This window comes from Terrapene carolina, unplaced genomic scaffold, assembly GCF_002925995.2.
Source record: "Terrapene carolina triunguis isolate 2854851 unplaced genomic scaffold, T_m_triunguis-2.0 Scaffold66, whole genome shotgun sequence".
Taxonomy (NCBI): Eukaryota; Metazoa; Chordata; order Testudines; family Emydidae; genus Terrapene; species Terrapene triunguis.
The window spans coordinates 23,513,493-23,529,829 of record NW_020664417.1 but is presented as its reverse complement, the minus strand read 5'-3'; the positions used below and the strand labels follow the sequence as shown (position 1 = coordinate 23,529,829).

General features: G+C 40.0%; 1 protein-coding gene across 5 annotated transcripts in view; it reads right to left on the bottom strand.

Moving 5' to 3' along the window:
• TMEM131L (transmembrane 131 like) overlaps positions 1 to 16,337 on the bottom strand; it is a 125,152-nt gene that overhangs the window by 57,305 nt on the left and 51,510 nt on the right. For 4 of the 5 annotated variants that reach the window (XM_024198247.2, XM_024198245.2, XM_024198248.2 and 1 more), the window contains exons 4-7: positions 10,921 to 10,989; positions 9,325 to 9,448; positions 8,062 to 8,178; positions 5,454 to 5,564 (exon numbers count right to left, since the gene is read on the bottom strand). In XM_024198247.2, the coding sequence (XP_024054015.1) occupies positions 5,454 to 5,564; positions 8,062 to 8,178; positions 9,325 to 9,448; positions 10,921 to 10,989 (421 nt within the window). The remainder of the gene's footprint in view (positions 1 to 5,453; positions 5,565 to 8,061; positions 8,179 to 9,324; positions 9,449 to 10,920; positions 10,990 to 16,337) is intronic. The other variant, XM_024198250.2, reaches the window with a different exon arrangement.

Sequence of the window (16,337 nt, the reverse complement as noted above, 5' to 3'; positions counted from 1 at the left end):
TTCGGTGCATCAGTTAACCAATCCCAATCATAATGGTTTTGTTTTGAATGCCCTGAATGCTGTAATTTGGTATTTTAAAAGAGTGAAGCTACTAAAAAAAAAAAAAAGAAAGGAAAGAAAAATTCCAAAACACAGCTGTATTTTAAGTTCATCTGCTGTCTATAGGGATTTTTTTAAATGTGCAAAGGTAACTTCAGAAAAGAAAAGGGGTCTTCATTGTGCTATGACAGACAATATATATTGCCTGTCAAGCCAAGTGTCTTACGTAATTGACAGGATGCATACATCACAGAAGAGAGGACAAAATAAGGAATCTTAAAATCAGTACACTACACTTCCATGAAAAAAAGCTTCACCACCTTCATCTTCCCTTCTTGATTGTGTAAGTATTCTGTCCTATAACACAGAAAACTGCTATGGCATATGAATCATAGCAGAATGTGAAATTATACAGTGCCTTGTTCTCATAAGAAGCAAAATGAAAAAACAAAGACCCATAACAAAAAAAATCTAGAATGAGCCCTGTGTGACAGGAATAATGGAACCATTTTGATTCCCTTCACCTATTAACAAATCTACAGTAGCTTCTCTATATATTTTATATTGTACACACACACACACAATTTCAGATCAATGGTTTTTCATCAGGATTTGCCAAAGCTGAAAGGTTCTGTGGATATGCTTCAGTTTTGACAAAATTCTGCTCTTGCCTGCTCATACCTGCCTGGCTCCTGAGCAACACACATGATGGGCTGCTGCAAAGCCCTGGGAGTCCTGGCTCCCAAGCTCTTAGGCTTACAGCTCTTCAGCAGCCTGGGCTCATGGGCAGCTTGCCAGACGAGGGGCCTCTGAGTTAGGACTTCCAGTAGGACTGGGTGGAAAATGGTAATTCCCTTTCATGAAGAATTCTGAAAAACTTTTGGTTTGCTTTCTGAATTGAAAAGAAATCAAATCTTGAAATCTTCCATGAAACAGAATTCTCCATTCAGCTCTAACACACACGCATGCAAACACAAGTATTAAAATCAACCTGGTCTTTAATACAGGGCCATTATACGCTGGTATATTTTGGATATTCTAAGCTTCCCATCAGTTTGTAAAAATGTAACTAGAGACTATTTCATCTCATTAATTACTATGGGCAAAAGGAGCAATTATGAATGTTTGATTATATAGTTTGCTATTATGGACGTTTTGTTTTGCTCTGAATATTGTACTGAACATACAGGGATAGTAGATACAAAAAAGGGTAAAAATTGTCCTAGAAGCAAGAAGCAATTGGTTTGATGATAAAGATAATTTCCAACAAAAACCTCAGTTTACTAAAAAAGACATTTTTAATGGCAAGATTAATGGGAAAGCGGGTGGGGAGGGGTAGAGGGAGAGGTGTGCAGGGTGGGAATAGAGGAAGAATGCTAATTTTCAAAGGGAGAAAAGAACAGATTTGACTGAGTAAGAGTCAAAATTACTACAAATCTTCAAGTCACTTCTTGGTTCGCACCAAGTAGAGATCGTACAGAGACAGAAACCTTTAAAGAAAGAGCAAGAGCTTGGACCAACTGACCTAGTAGGTTCCCTTTCCAGCCATAAAAGTTCAAGGATTCTACTTTATATTATTACATTCTGATAATTCATTAAAAACAAACAAAAAACCAGCCTGGTGGTTCTGAGTAATAATCATCATCAGTGAAGCGTATTTTTACCCATCCAAACAGAGAAAACATCACAGACTGTTGGCTGGACTGTTTTCAAAATATTGTTCAACCAGCACCAGAGGGGTTGTGTGGAATTTGAGTGCAATTTCCCTCTATGTCCACAACCTAGCCTAGATAGGGCCTCAATTAGACTGACTCTGTAAACATTTGCACACAGGTGTGCTTGCTGGATCAGGGTTGTACTGTTCAAACTCCCTCCCTCCCAGGAGTTTAGCTTTAATAGTAAATAAAACAATAATATACAATAAGCCTCCTCTGTGATCTTGGCTTCAACTGGGATTTTCCTCCAGGATTTCCTCTGTCTTAAATCCCTAGTTCCCTATTCCTAAAGAGCTATCACACCCCTCTTCCCCCCCCACCCCCACCCCCACAGACACTCCCTGTTTTATCCAAAGTCATGTTAACAGACTGTACCTGTCACAATGATTAAGGCTATATTTTAGTCATGGGTATTTTTAGTAAAAGTCATGGACAGGTCACTGGCCGTAAACAAAAATTCACGGGCCTGTGACCTGTCCATGACTTATGAAAAATACCTGCCCTGACTAAAACTTGGGCGGGGTCCGCGGGTGATTGGGGGGGAGGGGGCAGGTCCAGGGGCGCCACTGGTGGTGGGGGACCGGGCCGAGGTGGTACGGGGGGGGGGGGGGGAGGAGGGTTGGCAGGGCTTCCTACCCTGCTCCGTGTCCCTGCAGCTCCTAGGCACATCCCAGAATGATGTTTGCTTTTTGGCAACAGTGTTACACTAAAACAACAAGGAGTCTGGTGGCACCTTAAAGACTAACAGATTTATTTGGGCATAAGCTTTTGTGAGTAAAAACCTCACTTCTTCGGATGCATCCGAAGTCTTTAAGGTGCCACCAGACTCCTTGTTGTTTTTGTAGATACAGACTAACACGGCTACCTCCTGATACTTGACACCAGTGTTACACTGTTCACTCGTATTTAGCTTGCGATCCACTATGACTCCCAGATGGGTGACCAGATGTCCTGATTTTATAGTGTCAGTCCCAATTATCGGGTCTTTTTCTTATATAGGGTCCTATTACCTCCCACCCTCGTCCCGATTTTTCACACTTGCTGTCTGGTCACTCTACTCCCAGATCCCTTTATGCAGTACTCCTTCCTAGGCAGTCATTTCCCATTTTGTATGTGTGCAACTGATCATTCCTTCCTAAGTGGAGTACTTTGCATTTGTCTTTTATTGAATTGTATCCTATTTTCTTCAGACCATTTCTCCAGTTTGTCCAGATCATTTTGAATTTTAATCTTATCCCCCCAAAGCACTTGCAATCCCTCACAGCTTGGCATCATCTGCAAACTTTGTAAGTGTACTCTCTATGCCATTATCTAAATCACTGATGAAGATACTGAACAGAACTGGACCCAGAACTGATCCCTGCGGGACCCCACTCGTTATGCCCTTCCAGCTTAACTGTGAACCATTGATAACTACTCTCTGGGAACGGTTTTCCAACAGTTATGCACCCACCTTATAGTAGCTCTATCTAGGTTGTATTTCCCTCGTTTGTTTATGAGATGGTCATATGAGACGGAATCAAAAGCCTTACTAAAGTCAAGATATATCACTTCCCTCCCCCCACCCACACAAACACGGCTTGTTACCCTTCAAAGAAAGAATTAGGTTGGTTTGACACTATTTGTTCTTGACAAATCCATGCTGACCGTTACTTATCACCTTACTATCTTCTAGGTGTTTGCAAACTGATTTCTTAATTATTTGCTCCATTATCTTTCCAGGTACTGAAATTAAGCTGATTGGTCTATAATTCCCCAGGTTGTCCTTATTTCCCTTTTTTATAGATGGACATCTACATAGCCTGAAATAATTCCTAAGGAAGAAGAAGCTGTAAGGCCTCAGATTATTTTGGGACTTGTTAGAGAAGTTTAAGCTGTGTATGCTGCTTTGACTACTGTGAAATTCCAAAAAACTCCCTAAAAAATACCCACACTATGTGTAAACTGGGGGGTGGGGAGAAGGGTGCAAGATGTAATATGATAAACCCAAGACAGCATAGTGTCCAGGAGGGATAACTCAGGGGTTTGAGCATTGGCCTGCTAAACCCAGGGTTATGAGTTCAATCCTTGAGGGGGCCATTTAGGGATCTGGGACAAAAATCAGTACTCGATGACCTTTCAAGGTCCCTTCCAGTTCTATGAGATAGGTATATCTCTATTTTTTTTAGTGGACTTGGCTCACTCTATGTCTGAAGTAAGAAGAGTGAGTTGAATCCCACAGCTACCAGACCCTGCACATACATTCGCTATTTAAAGTGAAACTGAGAATGGGGTGGACTCACTCCCGAAATTCAGAAGGGTCCTGCCCAAATCAGAAGACTGCAAGTCCAGAAGAAAAAGTCACAGGCACAAACAAACCACAGAAGGAAAGCCACATTTTTAAACTAGAGAAGGGCTGGGGTTCTGTGTTTTTTCATATTAAAAATACAGATTTGCTTTAAATGTGGGATGAAGTATAGTTAATAAAAAAAAAGGCAAAACTTTATTAATGCCCAAACTGTCATGCCTCTTCCCCAGGAAGCTGCTGATCCCCTTCTCCCTTCTACCCACCCTGGCTATAGGTTTCTGCTGACTTTCCTTTTCACCTTCCTCCCTGGGAATCTCCCCTTCCCTCAATAGCTGCTGTGTCTCTTGACAGCTACTCCCATTCTCCTCTCTTTGGAAATGGATTACTCTAAACCAGCAAAAGGTATTCTGATTCCAGAATAAGAGTACACCTCTACCCCGATATAACACGAATTCGGATATAACGCGGAAAAGCAGTGCTCCGAGGGGGCGGGGCTGCGCACTCCAGTGGATCAAAGCAAGTTCGATATAACGCGGTTTCACCTATAACGTGGTAAGATTTTTTGGCTCCCGAGGACAGCATTATATCGAGCTAGAGGTGTATCTACACATGGGAGTTTTTCTGGAATAGCTATTCTGCTTTAAATTCACACCATTTTATTCTGGAATAACTGTCATGTGTACACAAGCTCTAAAGTAAGAGACAATGGGTCTGACCCTCAAATGCGTTGAACTCCTTCAAAGCAAATGGTGTGTGTGTGTGTGTGTGTGTGTGTGTGTGTCACCATTCTGATACAGCAGCATTTTATTCAAACTTTGGGTAGGCATAAATGATTACACAAGATTCAAGGCAGTGGCAAATAGGCCAATAACTTTTTTAAATCTCTATGGGCTTATTTTATACATTATTAACATGCAGAAAAGGTCACAAATACAATTTTTTGAACTCTGCAGGTCACCTTTAAATTAATAACTATTCTGGGGAGCTTTCACCCCAGTTGTAGGCACCATGGTTAAAAAAGAAGTTCAATCAAGCTGTAAACAAATATATACAAAGTTAACCATATAAACAACTGTTCATGCCAATTTTTTCATTTAAACTTTACCTCCCCACCATGTTGTAATTCCTACCATAACATTACTGTGCCACTGCACAGAAACCAGAAAATGAGACTATTAAGAGAAAGTGAGATTGACCAGTAAGCTTCACCCTCCTACAACGTGAAATGCAAAAATCTTAAAAACTCGAGTGATGCAAATTGAAGTCAATTTTTGAAAAAAATTAATTTGTTAGTAACACAAGTAAAGATTTTTTTAATATATGTTTTTATTTGCATACCTGAAAATAAAAATGTAAGTTCCTGTATTTCTAAGTTTACTAATGTTGTGTTTTTAAAAAAATGCATACTGTACCAGTGTTGGTGAAATCTGGATGTTTTGGATATGTGGAAGCAGTAAACAGGTATTCACTAGCTGCTTGTTAGAATCTTCTGGAGAGGTTCCCAGAGATCCCATTCCAAATACCTGTTGTAAAAACAGTACATTATTCCGACATTTGATATTTAAGTAATTATCACAAACCATGAAACTTCATTGTGCTAATAAGACTCCAAGAAATCAACTAGTTTTTAAAATTACACTTTAAAAACAAAAGGTAATGCAGCGTTTTGTGCAGAGAGTTCTACTCTAAAAAGTAACTACAGGTCCCTTTGTGCATTCATTCATTCATTCAGACATTATGATGTATCCCTAATAAAAGGGCACCCATCAATGTAACATATAAGTGTCTCCAAACAATTAAAAACAAAAACAAATTCTCTTTCAGGCAATTTTAATAGACACATCATATATGTGGATGCTGCTGATGATTCTTGTGAACTGCACCATGATATCAGACACCTCCAGCCAACAGTTTTTCTATCAAAAAGAACGTCTGGGGAGAACACACATTTCACGCCTTCTTTACATAGAAAGAAGCAAAAGAGGGAACTTGTTTTAAAAATTTCATGTCATCTTTAAAATGTACCATGTAGGCTTTGTTGTTCACGGAGCATTGAGAAGAACGGCATGGGGAATGAGTAAATTCATACTTTTACTACTGTTATTTGGCTGAACACAGTTTTCTTCAAAGCTGCATTAACAGAGCAGTAGCACATTGCATATGATGGTTGTATCTTCACAACAGAATAAGACTTTTTAAAACAAGCTTAAAATCTGCAGAGAAATGCAGAATGGAATAAAAACATGAGGGGACCATAAAGCTGCAAGAGTTGAATTTTTCCACATCTGGGATAATCCTCTGCCCCTAATATTAAGGCAGGTTTTATTTAAAGATGATTTTGCTGATTGTGTTTCAATAAGGTATTTACTGTTTCCTTTATCCAGCCTGTACATCAGTGCCAACCCATCAGCAGCCCCAAAACCTACATGAACCATATGAAGGCACATACATGAAGGCAAAATGTGCAGTTCTCCTCACCCACAGTGATGTCACAGGTAGGGCAGAGGGTTCGTTAGTCTCTTCTAAAATCTTAGCTGCCCACTGAACATGTTGAGAAGTGAATTTTCAATCTCTTATATTGTTTTCTTATTCCTCACCCCCAAAACTTTTTTCAGTGAAAGAGCCACATGCTAACTTTGGAATGTATTTTGCTTACTGGTGCGAAGAGAGGTCTTTGCTTTATTTTAAGGTGAAAACGTATACTCACCCTCATTTTCCCATAACTCAAAATCACAGCAGTGGATTTTCCACAAGGAACATTTAAAAAAAATTTTTTTACATACTCACTGAAATATAAATACGGTATAGAAACATCAAATGTGTTTTATATCCTTTATGCTGTCACAGTGCATCATAACGCCTCCTGCACCACAGAAGTTATGCCTACTCTAGAGTTTGTGGCCCTGTTATAGTTAAAGCTCTTACTTTATTCTATTAAAGATGACTGCCGTAAAAATCTTTGCAGACTAGTAAAATCTTGCTATAAGTTAGTAGCTCCGCTGAAATTTGTACATTACAACCAGGAATGAATTTGGTTTAATACATTCAGCCTCAGTGGTGAGTGAAATGACTGACCATTTTATAAAACACCTTCCTAAAACTTGTCCACAAAAAGATGTATGAAGAGCAACAAGCCAAATGAATGAGAAGAGAAGCTGGACATAAAAGTGAGATGATAAATCAGCATATAGTAGATTGTTCTTCTAGCTTCCCTAAAAAAAATCCCAGCCATATTTCTGAGTCTCTCCTAATGTCACACACCAGTAGTGTGCATTATCAGGTATATTTTTCAAGTTAGTTGACCTACATCTCATTTTGAGATTTTTTTCCTATAGCAGTCTCAGGATGAGGGAGTGGGCAATGTGGTTTCAGTTGGTGTTATTTTTTTAAATAATGAAGGAAATGAATTTAAAAATTAATCGAAGTGCAGAAAAAAACAGCAAATATGTAACATCCCCTTTAAAATATTTTAATGTCAAATAACTCAAGAAATACGTGGTGAATTCTTCAGGTAACCAGAATAAGAGGAATCTTCAGGTCACCAGCCATCACTTACCCTTTTGTTTTATTTTTCAAGAAGCCTAAAACTGTTACAACTTACCCCTTCCACCCTGTGAGACTCCACTGCATCTATCCACAAAAGAACCCCAGCGTAGCTCGAAAACCACCTACATAAGACTCAGTAAGTCTGTTTCCTAAACACTTCTAATACATGTTACATCCCAGCATAGTGCATGCTATGCTGGCACATGGTGTAGAAGCAGCTATTTGTGGCAGGTGGACATAGACCCCAATCCTACAAACACACATGTGTTTAACTGGATTACCATGAGTAGTCCCAGTAATGATAGTAACATTAAGGGCATACATAAATGTTTGTAGGACCAGGGTCTTAGTCAACGGCAAACTTTGCTCCCTTTATCCTGGTTATGTCAGGAATTCAACATATTTTCAAAGTTAGATTTTTAAGTTAATGTCTTTAGAGGTCATTTTTGAAGCACGAGTCAATTGAAAAGTTACCTGATATGAAAGTACTCCATGAGATGAGGTATTTATAAATAATGAACTTTCAATATTGCCTTCCTCTGTTGGCAGAAAGAGGACTCTGAAAGAAATTTTTCCCATTGCTGGAATCACCTAAAGAGACAACATAAAAGCCTGCTGCTCAATACAGCTAATTGCAGCTCCTTCCCTTTGACATCATCTATCATCAGACCTTTCTATATATGAATCCAGATGCATGAACCCCACAAATGCAGGGCCCCATCCCGCCAGGTACTGAGCACACTCAACTCCCAATAAAGACAAGAACTGAGAGCACTCAGCAATGTGCAATGTTGAGCCCAGAATTTTTAGGATATCAAATGGTCAGGAGGACACTTAACAGAAAGCTCTAAAAGCTTGTCCACCTACACAATACCGATGTCCAAAAACGTTTCAGCCCAACAATCGGTTCTCTGTAGTTCAGTACACACTGTGAAGTGAACCAATGCATGAGCTATATGATGCTTATTGAACTGAGTCAGAGTTAAGGTTGGGCATACAGTTTGGCAACCAAATCTGAGCCTAACTCATAAAAACAGAATCAAGTTTATGTCTGGAAAATCCTAACTCTTCCCCATTTATGTGAGCCAAGTTCAAGCTTGTTTGCTGAATCATTCATTCAGTCCTAGTCAAAATGGTGATTGGATATAAGCAAATGGAGGGAAAAAATACCAGCACACCAGAAGAGGGTGAAATCTGGGCTTTGTCAACTTGAGCACCGCAGTGTACTTTTTACATACTTCAGATGTTCTTAAGTTTCACAAAGAGAGTTTTAATTAAATAATTGTCCTGAAGTTTGTTATTTTTATAACTGCAATCCAAAATCTTTAAAAAAATCATTGTATTGTAAATCTGCTTTATAAGGAACATGCAGGACTATACTCAAGAGATTGAGAATCCAAGGCTATAAACAGCTTCAGGCCTTTGAACTACTGAACTCCACAGAAGCACTATGGTACATACAGTAGAGTGGGATATAACAAACTATCTTAACAATAACGAATTCTTTCCTTTCTGAGCCATCTTAAAATGAGCCTCTCTTATTGTAGGAGTTTGGATTTTCCCCCCTTATCTATCCAGGTATAAGTGAAACAAAAACGTAAGCAAGCAAACACAAGAGAAAGAATGAGTTGGGGGTAGCATGGAAAAAGAACACAGAACAAAAACTTTAAGCCAAAATAAACATGAAGCATTGGCACACCGCCACTGCATAGTTTCCAAGAGTACATCAACACTCACCCTGCTATGAACAGGAGACACATGAAAATGTCTAGTAGCTGTAAACACTGAATTCACTACAACTTCTCTATCCCTACTAGGGTTGTAAGCATACAGCATTTTAGATCTGGGCAGTCCCAGTAACCTAAGGGAAAAAAAACAAAGTATTACTGATTTTATAAACATTGGTAATTTCCAAGAAAAATCAACACAGTTTGGTGCTATTAACACATTTTGATACGTAACAATCTATCAGCTTAACAGTTTGACCCTTTAAAATATAAAGAAAAATAAATGACATTGAAACATATCGGTTACACATAGCAAAAACCACATACGGTCATTAACAGTTTGTGAAACACACACACACACACATATATATATATATATGAATGAGAGAGGGGGGGGGTCAGGTTGGTTTTTTTACTTGCTGGGTACAGATTTTTTAGGAAACTAATAAATTATGTTTAAGAAAAGTAAAAGCCTTGCTTGGTCAGTTGACAAAATGATTCTTTTAGGCCATATATTTTTGGTAATAAGTTTGAAAGCTGTTTCTGATGTAGACATTCTCTGCTTCTTCTGGAACATTCCTTTAGCTCACAAGGGGATTGTGCTTTTTGGTAACTGATGGGATAAAGCTGCTAATCATTCTTTAAAAAGCTTTCCTCTAGTCAAAACTTAAGCAGCACAGAAACCATTACAGATTCTAGCAATGTATTTGTTTTTTCAGAGAGTTGATTTCTTTTAAGTAAAAAGCAACAGAGGGTCTTGTGGCACCTTTAAGACTAACAGAAGTATTGCAGCATAAACTTTCGTGGGTGAATGCCCACTTCATCAGATGCATTCACCCACGAAAGCTTATGCTGCAATACTTCTGTTAGTTTTAAAGGTGCCACAGGACCCTCTGTTGCTTTTTACAGATTCAGACTAACATGGCTATCCCTCTGATACTTTCTTTTAAGTGTTATTCTTGTCCTATAACAAGCCCACTCCCAGATCTACTAAGGCAACTTATCTCATTAAGAGGCCATCCAATGGTAAGAACCCATTTGGTACAGCTACAGGAATCACCTACAAATGCTGTTTACTCAATGTTCACTGGTTTCCTGTCTACAGTCACCCATTCTCCTTTTAACATCATGTGTTCTCCTCCCGAACCCTGAAGCTACCGTTTTCACCTGACCCCCAATGATCAATGTTCCTCAAACCCAGGAAATTTACTGCAGTCACAGTGGTGAATCATATTTCTCGTGATTTGGGAGCAATGAGAGAAGAGTATCTACGTACTTTGTCTATACCACTCTTTTTTCTGACAAAATTCCCTTTGTTAACACTGGCCCAGGTACACCAGTGGGACAGGAACAGTCAGCATGCTAGCGTACAAAGATGTCAGTGTTTTCACTACGACTTGCTCTGAGCCACACTGCTAGGTATCTGGAAGAAGGAGGGCTGCTGGGAGCCTGGACCCCGTGTGACGATGGCCTCAACAGGACAATGTGTAGGATCTCCCGTAGAAAGGAATGATCTGAGCTAATACTTTTTCATTCCAAACTTGCCTCAGTTTGGTAGCCCACCCATTAATTATTAATTAAAGGAGCAATAATCTAAGATACTCACTGCATTCCAAAATGCAGACCCGAGGGATGAAAATGTAAGGCCTTCCCATTAGGTATCTTTGCTGAGAAGCTGAAAAAGAAAAAAATGATGAATATTTTGTTGACATGCTATTTTGAAACTGAGGCAGACTGCTACCTAAAATGCACATTTGTCTTGTTATTGGGCTAACACTGAAGTGCTCTCCTAACTTTACATCTCAAGCACACTGTTCCATGGCTTTTCATACATTCCTCTGTAGAGTTGCACTATTCACACTTTTATAAGATTTCTATGGTGTGGAATATACTGGCAATCACTACAAGTGAAATTATGACTCAGGCTCAATTATTTCTTATGTGCAGAAGAGAATTTGGATGAAATCACCACAAGGACTGTAACACCATGCTTACATTATCCACAATTATTTCCAATAGCAAATCCTAGGTTTACAGATACTGCTTTAGCATCTCTTCTCCAAAGGTGTATTGAAGAAATAATGGAGTAACATATGTTTCAGTTGTCCCTTTACTCTTCTCTGCACTAGGGAAGTTTACAAAAAAATTCCCACCAGTTCTCACTTATCTTCAGCTGCAGGTTACAGCCCTACTGTAGACAAGGATTCCAGGTCTGGACCCATTATCATCACTGTTTAAACTTTTCAACAAGATTAAACATGGTAGTGAAAACAGGTATGGACCCCAGAGCCTTGTCTACAATAGGTATGCACCCAGTGTTAAATATGTTTTAGAAAAGTTCCTTACTGTTGATGCGGCCGACTGACTCATGTAGAGTGCAGACACTGCACCCCTACCCTCCCGCAAGCATGGTATAAATAGCAGTGTAGATGGTGCTGCTTAGGCCAATAAAAACCTTTGGGTATGTACCCTACATAGCTCTCTGCATGCGCCTCTCATGTCTACACCATTATTTTTAACAGTGTAGTATCCCACTGTGGGAAACTTTCCACACCACAGTGAAAGACTCCGGCAGTGGGGAAAAGTTCTGGCAGGGGGCAGACAGCCAGGAAGGTTCCAGCAGCTCCCTGTGTTGGGAATGGCAGGTGCATTCACTGCCATGCTTAGCAACAACATTACAGTGTAGCCACAGCCTGCTTTTCACTGTGTAGCTGTGTGTAGCTACACATACCCTAAATGCCTAGAAAAGGCAGCCAGTGACCAGGTTCAGCAATATAGGGCAAAAGGCAGATACTTCGCAGAGGATGCAGCTAGAGAAAGAGTAGCATCAGTCTGAAGATATCAAATACCTGAAATGGTCCTGGAAATCATGTGATTTTAATTGTTGCAGTTTTGAAATAGGTTGGGATTAAAGACGGAAATTTGCAAATAGTATCCTCATCAGAATCAATATTTATTATTTGTATCACAGTAGCACACAAAGTGATAGGGGACTTACTGTGTTACAAGCTGTACAAATAAACAGAAAGACACTCAGATTTCAAACAAGGTGCACCAAGTGAGTAACAAACAGTAGTAGAGAAGAAGGCGGAAGAATGGAGTTATTGATAACAATATGACATTGTTACATAGGTTTGCTAGGTCCACACCTTCATGGTTCAAGAAGTTTAATCTAAATAAATACGAGCTATCCTTGACTGCTATTCAGCCTAAACATCATTAACAGCCTTGAGAGAGGACAGTGACCTTTTAATTAGCTCAGGAAATGGATTTTATGGCACATGGTAGGACAGTTCATTGCTCACCTATTTCAAAATGCATTCTTGTAATGTTATTCTTGAATAATTTTATATATTTATTTATTTCATATTCCAAATTGAAACAAACAAAAAGAATCAATATTGGTAGGAAAGAGAATCAACAACATTGTTACAAGAACTCAACTTCAACTTAGTTAAACTCAAAACTACTATCATTTTTCTTGGCCCCTATATATATATATATATATATATATATTTTTTTTTTTTTAAAAGGAAGACTAGAAAATGGCACCCACATTAGGGGGACTTAATGATTTTCTTCTTGGGAATTCTAGGACCCTGACAACTTTTCCCACAATCCCCTCTGTGGGATAGGTTCCCAAAAGCTAGTGCAACTGTAAATGTGTTCAAGAATGGACACAGGACAAAACTGCAACTGAAAAGATATGATTTGTGCAAACACATTACACCACCGGTTCTTATAGTTGTTACATGCTACCATTTCATTTAACAATTATTCAATTATCAAGAGCAGGCAAGGACCAAGTGTACAACTAGAAAAAGAGAGACTGGAGGAGCAGGGAGAGGGAAATCCACTGCTCTTTATTATTCTGTTTTTTAATGGGGAAAAAAACACCATGACAAACCTCTGATGTAAATCAATCAGTTTATATCCTGAGGACTACCTGCAAAGAAAAGGGATAGAGCCTTTCTAAATGAAAATGTTTAATTCTCCACCATTTCTGGGCATATTTTTAAAATCTTCTGGAAGCCGGCAGAGCACTTATTTCTGTTTTTGAGATGAAATACAATTTGGAAAGGCCACATCACCAGTGCCAACACTGCTCCTGACTGCTCCAGCCGCACTTCTGTCCAGACAGAGAACCCGACTATGGATGCCTCTACCTAGGTACTGGTGTGGATTTGCAGAGACGTGTCTACCTTCAGAATCTCTCAGGAAGCATGTGGGAGAGCTACAAGAGGAGGTAACTAGGCAGAGATGCATCCAGGCACATGAGGAATTCATTGAAAATATGCGTATAGAAATCTCCAAAGCCGAGGAAGCAATCCAGCCAGAGAAGATTTCAGTAGCACCACCAGGGAAGGAGGAAATGGCTCCTTCACAGGGCGGGAGCTTGCTGCTCGGTACTTCTGGCAGCTGACAGTGCACAATGCCTGCGCCCAACCCACCATCCACACAGATTAAAAAAAAAAGTATGCTGCCCAGGCAAAGAGGGATGAGGAATCTCTCCCAAACATGGAGGAGGAGAAACCATGTACCCCTAAGGCAATGAGGATTGTGGCCCCACTTTTAAGAGAAAACAAAGTGTGGTGGTTGGTGACTTCCTTCTAAGGGGGACGCAGGCATCCATCTGCCAGACTAACCTGGCATCCCGGGAAGTGTGCTGCCTGCCGGGGCCCATATCCAAGGCATTACGGAAGGCTTGCCGAGGATCATCCGGCCCTCTGACTATTCCCCCATGCTGCTCATCCATGTGGGCACTAATGATACTGCAAGGTATGGCCCTGAGCAGATCAGAAGTGACTACTGGGCACAGGGTGTGAGGGTGAAGGAGTTGGAGGCACCGGTGAGGTTCTGATCCAGCCTTCCAATCAAGGATGGGGCCCGAGCAGAGACGAACAGAACCTGGAGGTGAACCACAGCTACGCAGATGGTCTCGCCAGGTGCGCTTCTGCTATTTTAACATGGGATGCTGTTCTGAGAAGGTCTGTTGAGTAGAGACCGGGTCCGCCTATCGAAGAAGGAGTAGAGTATCTTTGGATGCAGACCGAGGAGGGCTTTAAACCAGATTCGATGGGGGCAGGAGACAAAAGCCCATGGGTAAGTCCAGAACATGGAGACCAGGGTGAAGGGTCAGAACCTGGGGGGAACACAGGCAATCATAGCAAGGACAAAGAAGGGAATATAGAGGTGAAATCTAATTAACATCTTAGTCCAGTGGTTTTCAACCTTTTTTCTTTTGCAGACCCCTAAAAAATTTCACATGGAGGTATGGCCCCTTTTGGAAATTTAACTTGTGGTCCAGGGACCCCATCACAGAAATCTTAGACTGAAAACTTACTGAATAGAATTCAGCTATCAATGTTGCACATGTTTGGCATGGCATTTGATGCAGCATGAGAAAGGGCATTAAACTGTGGGCTTCTATGGTAACACTACTTCTGGGTTTTGACCTGTAGGTGGGAGTATTCACATACTTTTGATTGATCAGAAAAACTGAATGTCTTTTCTGGGATCTGAAACTTTATTTTCATAGTCACCTTTCACAGACTCCTTAGACATAATCTGTGGGGTTCATGGGCCACAGGTTGAAAATCACGGTCTTAGATATCTGCATGCTAATGCAAAACATAAGGGGAATAAACAGGAAGAACTAGAAATACTAGTGAGTAATCACAATTACGACATAATTGGCATCACAGATAATAATATGGGATAATTCACATGATTGGAATATTGGTATAGAACAGTACAGCTTGTTCAGAATGAATAGGGAGGGGAAAAGGGGGAGGTGTTTTGTGTATCAAAGATGTATACTCTTGCACTGAGGTCAAAATGGAAGTGAGAGGCAGACCTGCTGAAAGTCTCTGGGTAAGGATAAAAGGCGTAAAAAAAACCAACAACCAAAAAAAAACCCACGGGTGATGTTATGGTAGATGTCTACTATAGACCACTTGATCAGGAAGAAGAAGTGGATGAGAATTTTTTTAAACAACTAACAAAGTCATCCAAAGCACAAGACTTGGTGGCGATGGGATACTTCAACTACTCAGACATCTGTTGGGAAAATAATACAGCAGGGCACAGATTATTCAACAAGTTCTTGCATTGGAGACAACTTTTTATTACAAAGTTGGAGACAGCAACTAGGGGAGAGGCTATTTTAGATTTGATTCTGACAAATAAGGACGAACTAGTTGAGAATTTAAAGGCAGCTGGGGTGAAACTGCTCATGAAATGTAAGAGTTCATGATTCTAAGAAATGGTAGGAGGGAAAACAGCAAAATAAAGATAATGGTCTTCAAGAAGGCAGAATTTAGCATACAGAGTATAGGTAGGTAAGATTCTGTTGGAAGCACGTCTAAGGGAAAAAAGAACTCAGGAGAGTTGACAGTTTTTTAAAGAGATATTAAGTGCACAAGAGCAAACAATCCCAATATGTAGAAAAAAATAGGAAATATGGTAAGAGACCACCTCCTGGCTTAACGAGGAGATTTTCAATTACCTGAAACCCAAAAAAGAGATATACAAAAAAATGGAAACTAGGTCAAATTACAGAGGGCAAATGTAAAAAAAACAACACAAGCATGTAGAGACAAAATTATAAAGGCCAAGGCACAAAACGAGATTTAACTAGCTAGGGACATAAAGGGTAACAAAGAAACATTTTACAAATACACTAGAAGCAAGAGAAAAACCAAGGAAAGGGTAGGCCCATTACTCAATGAGAACAGAACGGAAAATGCACCAAGGTTAGCAGTGATCAGATAACGAAGGGTACGTCACCACTACCACTTATGTCAGTATAACTTATGTCATTCCGGGCCATTAATAAGCCAACCTCCTGAGTGACATAAACTACACCGATCTAAGTGCCGATTGAACAGTGTTATGTCAGCAGGAGAGCTTCTCCTGCCAACACAGCTATTTCTGATCATTGGGGATGGATTACGTCGACATGAGAGCTCTCTCCTGTCGGCTTAGAGCAGCTACACTAGAGAGCTTACAGCAACACATCTG